The sequence below is a fragment of the Cryptomeria japonica genome, chromosome 8 (assembly GCF_030272615.1).
Source record: "Cryptomeria japonica chromosome 8, Sugi_1.0, whole genome shotgun sequence".
Lineage (NCBI taxonomy): Eukaryota > Viridiplantae > Streptophyta > Pinopsida > Cupressales > Cupressaceae > Cryptomeria > Cryptomeria japonica.
The window spans coordinates 113,728,992-113,743,259 of record NC_081412.1 but is presented as its reverse complement, the minus strand read 5'-3'; the positions used below and the strand labels follow the sequence as shown (position 1 = coordinate 113,743,259).

General features: G+C 37.3%; 1 protein-coding gene across 1 annotated transcript in view; it reads right to left on the bottom strand.

Annotated features, from left to right (window-relative positions):
* The window catches only part of LOC131031266 (pentatricopeptide repeat-containing protein At5g27460), a 36,550-nt gene extending 31,373 nt beyond the window's left edge, over positions 1–5,177 (bottom strand). Inside the window, exons 1-2 of the mRNA XM_057962333.1 lie at positions 4,940–5,177; positions 4,473–4,842 (exon numbers count right to left, since the gene is read on the bottom strand). Of these exons, the coding sequence (XP_057818316.1) occupies positions 4,473–4,842; positions 4,940–4,974 (405 nt within the window). The 5' untranslated portion in view covers positions 4,975–5,177. The remainder of the gene's footprint in view (positions 1–4,472; positions 4,843–4,939) is intronic.
* Between the last annotated feature and the right edge of the window lie 9,091 nt (positions 5,178–14,268).

Sequence of the window (14,268 nt, the reverse complement as noted above, 5' to 3'; positions counted from 1 at the left end):
ATAGAAATCTACCCTTTCATGTCTTTCATCATCATACTTTTTGCTGCCTTCACATACCTTTTCCCACATTTTCTCATATCTATTTTAATTTCTTTATTTTATGCATTTTCTAAAGCATCCATTCTAGCCTACAGTCTTACCAGCTCTTCACAAACACTATCCAAAAACCTTCTTTCTCGCTTCATGATTTTCCTTATCCTTTTCTTGAAGACATTTTCTTCACTCCTACAACCTTCTACAATTTCTTTTAGTGGCATCCAAGTCCCCCTGCAGTCGCAAGTTCCACTTGCAACAAAATCTCACAACTCTCAATCAAAATTATTGAAATAAAACATACCTTTTCCAACTTTTCATGCCTCCTCCTTTACCCTCAGCGATTACAGGTCTCTCATCTTACCAGCAACAAATCCTCTAGAACTCAAACCCTCTACAGTTATAGGCTTCCTCTTACATGCAACAAACTCTTCTAGAATTCCAATCCTTTACAGTTACAAAATCCTCTTCTGCAGCTAATCCTCTGCACTTACACAACCCTTTCTGCAACAAATGGCTTTCTGACACACCTACCAGCTTCAAACAATTTCATCTCATTCATATCCAGGCAAAAAAATTCACACACACATCCCATTTCAGCACAACCCAACTAACTCTCTTGCTCTGCTACTAATTGATGCAGTACAAGGATGAAAGGTTTTATCAAACCATCCAAACAACCAACTACACATAAATTCAATTACAAGAGGAATAAAAGAAAGCCCAAAATTGATTTTCATGGAAATAAACTTCAAATTTATAAATCTTTAAAGACTACAAAAAGATATTGGCAACATTTAAGTTTGAACCGCAACAAATTAAAAATTAATTCAGAAACTTAATCGATTACACACTTAAAATGGAATCCCTCTTCCTATAAACACAAATTTAATATTTCAAAATCAGCAACACCTAATATTAAACACCTTGCTGTCTTGAAACTCCTCTTCAGCAACTTATGCAATCTCTATAATTGGGCATTGCATTTTTTTTGCCTAGTAACCTTTTCTCTAACTCTCTCACACCTCGATCTGCCCTCCCTTGGCGTTGAATACCTCTGGCCTCCACTCCCTGCAAAATGGCATCATGAAAATAACTCCCGATGCTTGAAACTCCTCCTGCAACTTGTGTGCCCAAAATTGATGCCTTGCTGCATTGGGTCTTATATTCTGGCCTCTTTCAAAAATTAATATTTCATTTTGTTATTTCCCAACTTGGCCCTTGGGATTTTAAATTTCAATAATTGTTTAACGTGCAATTTTATGATGCACTTTACAAATCAACAATAACATATTTTGTGTGCCACATAAATAATATAACATTTGCATAAGTCCAAACCCTTATTTCATCCCATGATAATGCATTGAAACATTATAATCACCTACCAAGATTTAATATTTAATTTATTGGCTCTAGAGTATGTTAAACCTAGTGTCATAAGACCCTACCTATGACTAAAAATCAAACAAAAGGATGATAATGCATTGAAACGTTATAATGGCCTAACAAGATTTAATATTTAATTTATTGCCTCTAGAGTATGTCGAACTTGTTGTCATAATACCCTACCTATGACTAAAAATCAAACAAAAGGAAAACTAAATAAAAAAAATTTGGTGATGCAAGATTGCCATACTGCTCCTACATCAACTGTTGACATGAACAAGGAGCCAATTACCATGAAGGTGAACTTGGGTCTAAAGAAAAACCACAGCTGATCATGGTAGGTGACAATTGGGAACCAGTATGGAAGATAGCAGGATTCAAAATCTTCCTAGACTTCAAAGATGACTTTCCATGCATGTACAAAGACTTGAAAGTGGTGCCTCCAGATTTGTGCATACATGCAATCCCACTGATGCTAGCAGCATACCTTGTGCAAAGAAAAGTGTATTACCAAAACCACGATCATGCTGCAAAGGTCTGATGAGAAATTAACAAAATGATAGATGTATATAATCTTCAAAGATTGGACAAGTTAAAGGGTGTAGCTGATCATGTCAAGTTTGACGAAGAAATTGTGAAGATGACAATCTGTTTTAAAATAATGGAGAGGGTGCTTTAGTTGTTGTTCCTTGGGGGTCATGAGGAGACTTTTGAAGTGGGTGGGGGGCGGGGAAGACTAGATTTGAACCTTAGTAATATAGAAGTAAATGCAAACACTTAACCAGTAGGCTACAGCTCAGTGTCTTTTAAAATATTAAGATATTCTATAGGGCAGAGCTTGTAGAGAACATTAAACTACCTTGAGATAATATGGTTATACAATAAGTTTAACCCATATACATCTAGTTGCCCTATGGTGACATATGGTTACATTTATCCGTTACTATAAGTCAAAACCCTACTAATTATCTGTGTCTTAATGATTATTGTGCTAGGGCATGGTGTCACATGCTTTAGCAAAATAACATGGTGTGGCAGAATATAAGTCCCTTCCAGTTACCAGGGTTCCAAAGAGAAAAAACACAGACAAAGGATGCAATTTAAAACAAATAGATAATATCATAAAATAGCAAAAACTACATAATCTCTCTTGTTTTGTTTTGTTTGGTTACTCCAGTTATATATACATTCTTTTCTCTATCTGCAGATATGACCAAATAATTATCTATATTGACCAGAATTCCAAGTGCTACTTTAAAATGCATTTTACCATGTTATGCTGATATTTAATTAATGGTGTTTATCATCTTCTAACAACAATACACAACAGATTTAGCTCTTACTAAAAGCCTTTTCCTATATCAAGTTATGCAAATCAAACCGGAATTTGTGTAAGACAATTTTTAAACAAATAAAGATTGAAAACATTTAAGAAAAAATTTGACTGAATGACCAGTGGGTTTGTAAAGGCCAACTTTCAAAACCTTCGCCAAGTTGAAAAAAACAATAATGTGTCTGCTTTTGAACGAAGGTGTAAATGTGCCCACAAAACAAAACTAACCCTATCGGTCTCCCCATCTTGGCATATGCTAGAACAACTGGAGCCATATATAACTTGGCAAAAGCAAGAAGAACTGGAGCTCTTAATAAATGTGAGAATATCACGAAAGAGAACTGAAGCCAGTTAGTGTAAGGTTCCATGAGGGGGCTTGGGGATCTATTTTCATGGAGCAGGAGGAAAATAGCGGCCCCTACATTGTAGGACTGCATATTTCAGCGAGTGCAATTGAGGTGGGGCTAGAAATTGCCCCACCAGCTTAGGGATTTTTTCTGCCACTTGTCAATTAACTTCTATTTTAAATCCTGCTAGAAAAGAAATAGAAAGAAAATGGTGTTAATTTTGTAATTTTTTATTTGTGATTCCCTAAATTTCGGAGCTTAAAATTTTAAGGTGATCTACACTATTAATCATGAGACCACCAGCTTTAAATATTCCTAAAAAATCTCAGCAGCACCCCCTGAAATTTTTTAGGAAGCCCCCATCCATGGGACCTTACCATTTCAGCGAGTGCAATTGGGGTGAGGCTAGAAATTGCCCCACCAGCTTAGGGATTTTTTCTGCCACTTGTCAATTAACTTCTATTTTAAATCCTGCTAGAAAAGAAATAAAAAGAAAATGGTGTTAATTTTTTAATTTTTTATTTGTGATTCCCTAAATTTCGGAGCTTAAAATTTTTAGGTGATCTACACTATTAATCATGAGACCACCAGCTTTAAAATATTCCTAAAAAATCTCAGCAGCACCTCCTGAAATTTTTTAAGAAGCCCCCCTCCATGGGACCTTACCCTTAGTCTCCAAATATCTTAGTAAAAGGAAACTGATAGAACATAAAGAGAGAATATCACAAAATGAAACTACAGACAATAAGTCTCCAAGTATCTTAACAAAAGAAATAATTGATCAAAAAAATAAGGAGTAACAAGAAGGAACTGAAGCCTCTTACAGCAAGATCTCATTTTATTTTGCTAAAGCATGTGCCACCATACCCTATCACAATAATGACTAATAAAATTAAATTTTTTTAAGCAGCCATTACTCAAACTTTTTTAGAGATTATTTGGCAGCCAGCGGCCTTATGATTTCTTTTTCCTATTTATTTTAAATAAATACTTAATTACTCATTTTTTTATTATTAAATTTTGGAAGTAAAATTTAAATCAGAAAGTTAATATATAATCTGTTTTCTATGAATCTGCGGTTAAAAAAGTCCCAAAATTCCAACCCACAATTCCATCTACTGAACGATACACTGAACTAACCACTTGCCCTGAACCAAATCTCTCTATCATTCTCCCGAAACTTTCTAATCCTGATTTCTAGCTGCTCCACCATTTAAAGACAAGATTCTTAATTATAGATTATAGTTGTCAAGAAATTACATAGGCGACCTAAACCTTGAAAATAAATAATAAACAGTTGCATGTAACTATGTTAGCTAGTCTCGTAGTATCCTCATAAAAGAAACTGATGAAAAGATAAGAATTTTCCAAACCTGTAAAGCAGCTTCGTGTTTACGAAACTTGCGAAACTTTCGAATAAGGCGAAGAACTTGTTCTTTGCTGATCTTGTTCCCGTCTTCCACCAAAACCTGTAATGCCTTATTTACCCTCTCTTCGCTGTACTTGTCTCTACGAAGCTCCCGATCAAGTTTCTTTAGAGCTGACAACGATGTTTCATTCTCTTCCACCAACACTTCCGACGAAAATGATCTGGACCACAAAGGCAACAATATCCGTCTGCTCTCGTTATATAAACATTTGCGTCTTTCCGCTATAAATGTCGCTTGCAGGTCGCTGGAACCAGCCCTGCTAGCAAACCCTGAACAAGGTTTTAGCACTGTCTGTGTCCTCTGGCATGCAAACCTGCAAATACAAGATTTTTTTTAACACCAGGAAAAGGAAATGAGAAGGTGCTTTTGAAAATGTCTTGGTAAATTTAGTTAGCTGTGAATACACATACCATTTGAAGCCATTCAAGAGAAATCGCGACGTCATTTCAACAGCAGAGCTCTACGCGTTCTGTCGGAAATGGAGTTGCAAGGTTTAGGGTTTAATCTTTTGAGGATTTAATTTTGTTCATGGTATTTTCCATGGTTATTAAAATTATTATTTTCCTTGCTGATTGGGGAAAAAAAAACCTAAAGCCAGATCTTTAAATGTGCTTGATAAGTTTGTATTTTTTTAGTACTCGGCGGTAGGCAATACTACTGCATTAGTTAAGTCTAATTAATCAAATTATTTTTGCTTTCAAAATATATGTGGTTTCTATAAAGTTAACATTTATATTTTTAAATTTAAAATATTGTAAAAATTATTTATCTACATTATAAGAATAATAGATGTTGTTATTGTTGGATTTTGTTTTTCTGTTTTTTTTGTTTTGTTTTTTTTACCCCACAATATGACCATTAAGTCAAGAGCCTCCCATTAGGGAAGTCATGAGTTTGACTCCCACTACCCCTCTACTCTAGCATGTTGGGTCGTTGGAGTGCCAACTACCACGGAGGAAGATCGATGACTGGTGCTCCAGCTACCACGCAGATTGTCCAGCAGTTGCAACAGAGTCCCAACAAGCGATTCGACGGACGAAGGTAATGTGGGTGATGCCCCTACGCAGGTGTGTCCACATGCCCAGCATAGCGGAGTGCCAGCTACAGTGACAACATGCCAGTGGAGAGATAAGGAGAGCGCGCCATTGATGGAGTGATAAGGTGCCATGGAGAGATAAGGAGTACTAGCTGGCAATCCTAGATATTGGAGAGATAAGGTGTTGCTTGGGTGTGGACAACAAAGTTAGACGAGACAAGGAGATATAAGGGTGTAAATTGCCAATCATATTTGAAGATGAGGCACCTCAAAATGTGGTCTCACTGGTATGCTCTAGTCAAAAGCAACTATACCAATTCAGCTGTGACTAAGCAGAAAAAGAAAAATTGTAAATAATTTTTTTTTCTAAATAGATATATAAATTTTAATAATTCTTTTTTTTCTCAAAATATAGATAATAAAACCAATTATAAGGATTTAATTTGATTTAAATTAAATTAAATATACAAATATTTCTATTAAAAAAATAATTATTATATATATTCTTTATAATTATATTTTATATATTTTTTGAAATCATTCTATTTTTTTTAATCAATAAGGGTTTTTCACTGGAGCTTATAATCAATGGGGTCAGGAGGACCCCATCCCCGAATATATTTGAATACGAGGTATTAACACCTCCCATTTTCATCTCTTCGACTATCTCTCATTATCCCTCCATCAATCTCTCCTTATCGCTCCACTTGATCTCCTTATCACTCCATTTGTCACCAACCACTCTCCTTATCTCTCCATGGCATCAATCTCCTTATTTCTCCATACTCGAGCCTTCTCTAATCTCCTTTTGCCTCGGTTGTCGTCCATTGTCCTAAGGCATTAACACCTCACTCTTTGTCCATGCATCTGATTTTGTGGCGACTAACCCTTATCCGACAGCGCCTAGAGACTGGAGGTCTAAGCACCTCCCCATCAAACACCAACCTGCACAATCAATTGTTGAGGCACCAACATGGACCTACCATCGAGGCATGAGAGGTTTTTGACTTTGTCACAGTTCCTGCATTACGATTCAAACCTGAGATGACATAACAACGCAGCTTGCAACTTTGTCGCTGCACTACGGGGTGAACCTTGAAATCATTTTATTTTTAATACTTTTTGAAAATTTTAATTTTTTAAATCATTTTAATATATACAAAATAATTTTAAAACTTTTAATCATAAATTTAAATATTTTCATTAAGTTATTCAAAAACTTATCTATTTTCACTTTTATACTTATTAATAGTTATTTTATTAAGATCAATAATAATTCCCTCCTCTCCCCCACTCCCCCATCTCTGCACTTTGTTGGGCTGATGGCACACCTCTCCCCTCCCTTGAAGCCAAATGCATATATGCTTCACTTACTGAGGCTGATACCATTTTTCTTCACCTGAACAAATGTTGGAATCTAAAATGGGAACCAAAGGAATGGAAAGATAGGTTGGGTAAGTTTTGGGTGGCTCAAAATGAACCAAAAAAACAATTCTTTGGCTAGCGTTTGTTGTTAAATAAACTCCCCATAAAAGATAAGGAGGGTAACTACCTAAACTGCAAAATATGTAGAGTACCCAAAACTGTGAAACATTTTTTTTTTTTTTGTCACTTTGCAAAAGAAGTATGGAGTCTGTTCGGCCTTAATCTGGAATCTAATTTTGCTGAAAACATAAATGTTGTTTTAGGCTACATTAAGGGCTGTAGGAAAACGGCAAATATCTTCTAGTCTTGTTTTTCTTTAGAAGTTCTTTGGCTCATTTGGAAGTACCGTAATGATGATGTCTTTAATAACAGCACCAGGCACCTCACTGAGTCTCTTAGGAGACTCATTTTTTATACTGTTTCGATGCAAGTCACTGTGGTAATAAAGCTGGATTCAGACAAGTTTGATAGATGGATAAAGGAAGGTGTCACCATTGTATACATCTGAGAGTTGTCTCACGGCTTCACGTGGGAGAGAGATGAACAAGGAAAGGCCACATTTGAACAAGCACTCATGGCCTTCATGAGACAGATGGACCGTAGACACCTACACATGGAGATCTCTCGGGAGGAAGCTGACATGTTCCATGAGCACACCTCACACCCCCACAAACAGGACATACTTGATGGTCGAGTGGAAGTGTGGCAGGATGGAAACCTGGGTTGGGTGGCATGGATCCCTCCATTGGGAGCCAACTTTGCACCAGAATCTGAAATCTCATTTTCCTAGTCCTCTAGAACTGTCTATTTTGTTTTTTTGTCATTATAATTAAGATGTATCTAATGTAATAATCTTCCCACAAGTGGAGGTGCTCATCAACTGTATATTTTTTGTGTATGCACCTTCCTTTGGTGCCTTGATACTGCTAAACTCAGACATTCCTGATGATATGATATCTAATCCAAAAAGATCAATAATAATTAATATTACATAAATAATAATAATAATATAATATTACACTACAAAAAAATAATTAAATTTGAGATTAATTTAATTATTATAATTTATTTATTTTTTATCAGTAATGGGCACTTTTTAAGACACTATTGTTGTTCAAAACTACGTGCACACCAAAACCAAGCTTGCGAGCATAGCGGCCCAACGAGGATTTGAACCTCTTGGTGGCAATTTCACCAAGCAAGTGTTTTAACTGCTATGCTATACATAATTTGTAATTATATTATTATAATTATAATTATATAAAAAATTTAAATTAAATTAGGATTAGGCTTTTAAGAAAAATATATATATTTTCACTATAAAATTTGTATTATATTATAATTATTTATATTATTTTATTAAAATGGGAGTTATAGTTCATATTACATAAATATAATTATACTAATATAATTTTAAAATAACAATGATTCAAAAATATAATAATTAAACATTAAAATAAATATTTTTAAACAATTGAAAATTATAATAAGTAAAAATTAGAACAAATATTTTTATTACAATACCATGACGACAAGTACTCGCCACTACATGGCACTTGTTATGTTTTTTTTTGTTCTATTTTGTTTGCAATTTGTATAAGGGAAGCCTTTTATTATAAATCTTTCCGGCTTTAGGTCTCAATAAGCTTATAAATGCATGAATCAAGGGAGCTAGAATCAACCTCGAGACCTACATAGGACTAACCCAAAGTTGTTAGCCAACCCCTTTGGACTTATGAGCTTGGATTAGTGTTAGATATTTTTGTATAATTAATGTAAAGATCAAACCTATCTTCTAAATGAGTAAAAAATATTTTATATTTTTATTAGCATTTGGTTTAAAATGTGAAATGAGTATGAGAATATTAAATAAAGATAGATTGGGTATTTAGTTCTTGGAATGATGATTGAAAATAGATTATAAGGTATGTATAATTGATTCATCTAATAGATGCTCTTTGTGTGCTCATTGTGAGAAATGTGCCAATTTCATGATTTTGTGTTAAGTGAAATTTGTATTGTTAACTCCATTCTACAAAAATTTCATAAGGTGTAAAATTATTTGTAACTTGGAAGATTGATTTAGATGTATGTGTACATTTCTGACAATTCTCCTATTTTTATTCTATTATTAAGAAAGGATTTATGACATTTAAAATATATAAGGGAGATCGTTGAATTCCAATGGTCGTGTACTAGTAGGTTAACCTCCTTGATTAGAAAAGCTTTGTAATTGTGAATGGATATCAATAATAACACTATGTAGCATGGAAGTGTCAAATATGACTAATGCTTTTGTATATCCTTTTTAATGCTTCAAATTGAAATTCACCTAAGAATGAAGGCTCCTCGCAATGAGGACATTCCTTTTACTCTCATATTTTTTAACGCCTAAGTAAATATACTTAAATATTAATACAAGGAATAGTCACTCAAACATACACCATGTTAGATCCTAATGGCAAGTGAAAAAAGTCAAGAGTTAAAAAAAATTAAATTATTTTTTTATAAGTTTGAATTAAGGGTTAGTTATACATTGTGTGGAGTGAACCAATTCATTTTGAGTCTTACCTAGGAAAGGGAATGTAGGATCATAAGGCAAGAATCATCTACATGGAAATGTGGGTTGATGATTATAAGATGAATTTGTGAGAATACATGCACAAATGGGATAAGATAAAAATTAATTTACAAAAATGCATGAAGATGAGAGTAGATCAGGATGGATAAGGACTAGGGATGGAACAAAACTTAACGCACGAGTATGTCACATATCAATGTGTAATAATGTTAAGGAATTCCATCTAAATGGGCCCAAACCCAATTGGGAATTGGCTTGGGTATGCATATTTCACCATTATATTATGCCCCCATTTTGATGTGCATGTGAATCCTAAAATGAAAATGTATTTCAAAGTATACGAGCACTTACAACCATGCATAAAAAAAAAATATTCTGACATAAAAGGATATGTGGTCCATATAAGGTAATTGACCCAACTTGATGTTTGTGTGGGTTTCTCTTCCTTCGCATGTGTGGTCTATGTGAGGTAATGGACCCAACTTGACATCTTTATGGGTCTCTCTTCCTTGGCATGTGTGCTTCATACGAACTTGTAAAACAAAGAAAAGATGTTTAATGAGTAGCTTCTAGCACATGAGTGAAATAAGCATGATTCATGTAAGCTTGATTTATCTAACTAGGAGAAATGAAGAGTGGAAATATAGAGAATAGGGGTGAGAAATTTCATCCCTATGGAGAGTGGTATGGGGTAAAAGTACGAATTTGTGTCGCACTTAGAGCTAATTTGTATGATCCAACTGGAACCGTTTTGGTTGGAAGGGTTCCGACTGGACCAATGTGGCGGTCACGTGGCGTTGGTGTGGCAAAGGGGTTCCGAGCGGAATGATTTTTTTCCCTCATTTTGCACTGATCGGCTTAGAGTTTAGTGGCCGAGGAGAAGAAGGGGGCAAAGCAATTTGGCCGAAAATATTTACCAAGTAGGCTTTTTTTTGTTTTTTTAATGTTTTTCAAAATGTAATTAGTATTAATATATTAATGTTTTAGTTTTTTAACATAATTTTGTATAGTTTATTAGTTTTTTAATGCTTAATAATATATTAGTTTTAAAAAAATTTAATGGCTAATTATTTATAAATGTTACATACACATATACGGTTAGATGTCAAAATGTTATCCTAGGACCCCCTAGCACATACTAGGACCTCTTATGACACCTAGGGCCCCTTAAGATAGTTAGGATCTCTTAAGACAACTAGGACAACTTAATACAACTTTTGATCTCTTAATACACTTAGGAGAACTTAGTACATCCTAGGACCTTTTAAGACATCATACAACCCCTTAGTACATCCTAGAAGCTATTAAGACATGAACGACCCCTTAATACATCGCAGGACATCTTTTGACCCCTTTTAGCATCCTAGCATGTATAACATGAGACCCCATGCAACACCATAGGACCCCTTACGACTGTAATGGTTCCTTATGACCTCTAATGACCCCTTAAGACCCCTACTGACCCCATATGATCATATAGTGTCCTAAGGGTCCATATGGGCTCCTAAGGGGCTCTAACACATGTGTGACCCCTTAGGACCCCAAATGACCCCTTTTAATGTCCTAGTAGGTACAACATACCCATTAGGACACTATATGATCCCATAGGATCATATAGTGTCCTATAGGGTCATTTGGAGTCCTAAGGGGCCACACATGTGTGACCCTTACTGACCACATATGGCCCCATAGGATCATATATTGTCCTAAGGGATCATATGGTGTCATTAGGGGCACATGACCCCTAACGACACCATATGATCCCTTAGGACACCATATGACCCCATAGGATAGGATCATATAGTGTCCTAAGGGGTCATATGGGGTCCTAAGGGGCCACACGTGTGATCCCTTATGATCCCATATGACCCCTTTTAACATCCTAGTAGGTACAACATACCCCTTAGGACACCATATGATCACATAGAATCCTAAGGATCATATGGGGTCCTAAGGGGCCGAACACATGTGTGGCCCCTTAGGAACATACCCTCTAGGACATCATATGACCCCATAGAATCATACAGTGTCCTGCGGGGTTATATGGGGTCCTAAGAGGCCATGCATATGTTCTAACACATTGTGTGACCCCTTAGGACCCCATATGACCCCTTTTAATGTCCTAGTAGGTACAACATACCCCCTAGCACACCATATAACCCCATGGGATCATATAGTGTCCTATGAGGTCATATGGGGTCCTAAGGGGCCATACATGTGTTCTAACACGTGTGACCCCTTAGGACCCCTTTTAACGTCCTAGTAGGTACAACATACCCCCTAGGACACCATATGACCCCATAGGATCATATAGTGTCCTATGGGGTCATATGAGGTCCTAAGGGGCCATACGTGTGTTATAACACATGTGTGACCCCTTATGATCCATTTTAAAGTCCTAGTAGGTACAACATACCCCCTAGGACACCATATGACCCCATAGAATCATATAGTGTGCTATGGGATCACATGGGGTCCTAAGGGGCCATACATGTGTTCTAACACATGTGTGACCCCTTCGAACCCAATATGACCCCTTTTAATGTCCTAGTAGGTACAACATACCCCCTAGCACACCATATGACCCCATAAGATCATATAGTATCCTATAGGGTCATATTGGGGTCCCAAGGGGCAATACATGTGTTCTAACACATGTGTGACCCCTTAGGACCCCATATGACCCCTTTTAACATCATAGTAGGTACAACATACCCCCTAGGACACCATATGACCCCATAGAATCATATAGTGTCCTATGGTGTCGTATGGGATCCTAAGGGGCCATACATGTGTCACATGTGTGACCCCTTGGGACCCCATATGACCCCCTTTAACATCATAGTAGGTACAACATACCCCCTAGGACACCATATGACCTCATAGAATCATATAGTGTCCTACAGAGTCACATGTGTGACCCCTTGGGACCCCATATGACCCCCTTTAACATCATAGTAGGCACAACATACCCCCTAGGACACCATATGACCTCATAGAATCATATAGTGTCCTATGGAGTCATATGGGGTCCTAAGGGGCCATACATGTGTTCTAACACATGTGTGACCCCATATTACCCCTTTTAATGTCCTAGTAGGTACAACATACCCCCTAGCACACCATATGACCCCATAGGATCATACAGTGTCATGTGGGGTCATATGGGGTCCTAAGGGGCCATACATGTGTGACCCCTTAGGACGCCACATGATCCCTTTTAACATCCTAGTAGGTACAACATACCCCCTGGAACACCATATGACCCCATAGAATCATATAGTGTCCTACAGGGTCATATGGGGTCCTAAGGGGCATACATGTGTGACCCCTTAGGATCCCATATGACCTCCTTTTAAAGTCATAGTAGGTACAACATACCCTTAGGACACCATATGATCCCTTGGAATCATACAATGTCCTATGAGGTCATATGGGTCCTAAGGGGCCACACATGTGTTCTAACACATGTGTGACCCCTTAGAACCCAATATGACCCCTTTTAATGTCCTAGTAGGTACAACATACTCTCTGGCACACTATATGACCCCATAGGATACAACATACGCCCTAGCACACCATATGACCCCATAGGATCATATAGTGTCCTACGAGGTCATATGGGGTCCTAAGGGGCCATACATGTGTTCTAACACATGTGTGACCCCTTAGGACCCCATATAACTCCTTTTAAGATCATAGTAGGTACAACATACCCCCTAGGACACCATATGAGCCCATAGAATCATAGTGTCCTACGAGGTCGTATGGGGTCCTAAGGGGCCATACATGTGTTCTAACACATGTATAACCCCCAAGGACCCCATATGACCCCTTTTAAAGTCCTAGTAGGTAAAGCTTATCCCTAGGACACCATATGACCCCTTATAATCATATGGTGTCCTACGATGTCATATGGGGTCCTAAGGGGCCATGCATGTGTTCTAGCACATGTGTGACCCCTTAGGAACCCATACGACCCCTTTTAATGTCCTAGTAGGTACAACATACTCCATAGCACATTATATGACCCCATATGATACAACATACCCCCTAGCATACCATATGACCCCATAGGATCATATTGTGTCCTACGGGGTCATATGGGGTCCTAAGGGGCCATGCATGTGTTCTAACACATGTGTGACACCTTAGGACCCCACATGACTCCTTTTAACATCCTAGTAGGTACAACATACCCCCTAGGACACCATATGACCCCATAGAATTATATAGTGTCCTACAGGGTCGTATGGGGTCCTAAGGGGCCATACACGTGCTCTAACACATGTGTGACCCCTTAGTGCCCCTTACAACCCCATATGACCCCTTTTAATGTCCTAGTAGGTACAACATACCCCCTAGCACACCATATGACCCCATAGGATCATATAGTGTCCTACGGGGTCATATGGGGTTCTGAGGGGCCACATGTGTTTTCTAACACATGTGTTACCCCTTAGGACCCCATAGGACCCCTTTTAATGTCCTGGTATGTACAACATTCCCCCTAGGATACCATAGGATCATACAGTGTCCTACGGGGTCATATGGGGTCCTAAGAGGCCAAACATGTGTTCTAAAACATGTGTGACCCCTTAGGATCCCATATGACCCCTTTCAAAGTCTTAGGAGGTATGAGATACTCCCCAGGACACCATATGACCCCATAAAATCATATAGTGTCCTATGGGGTC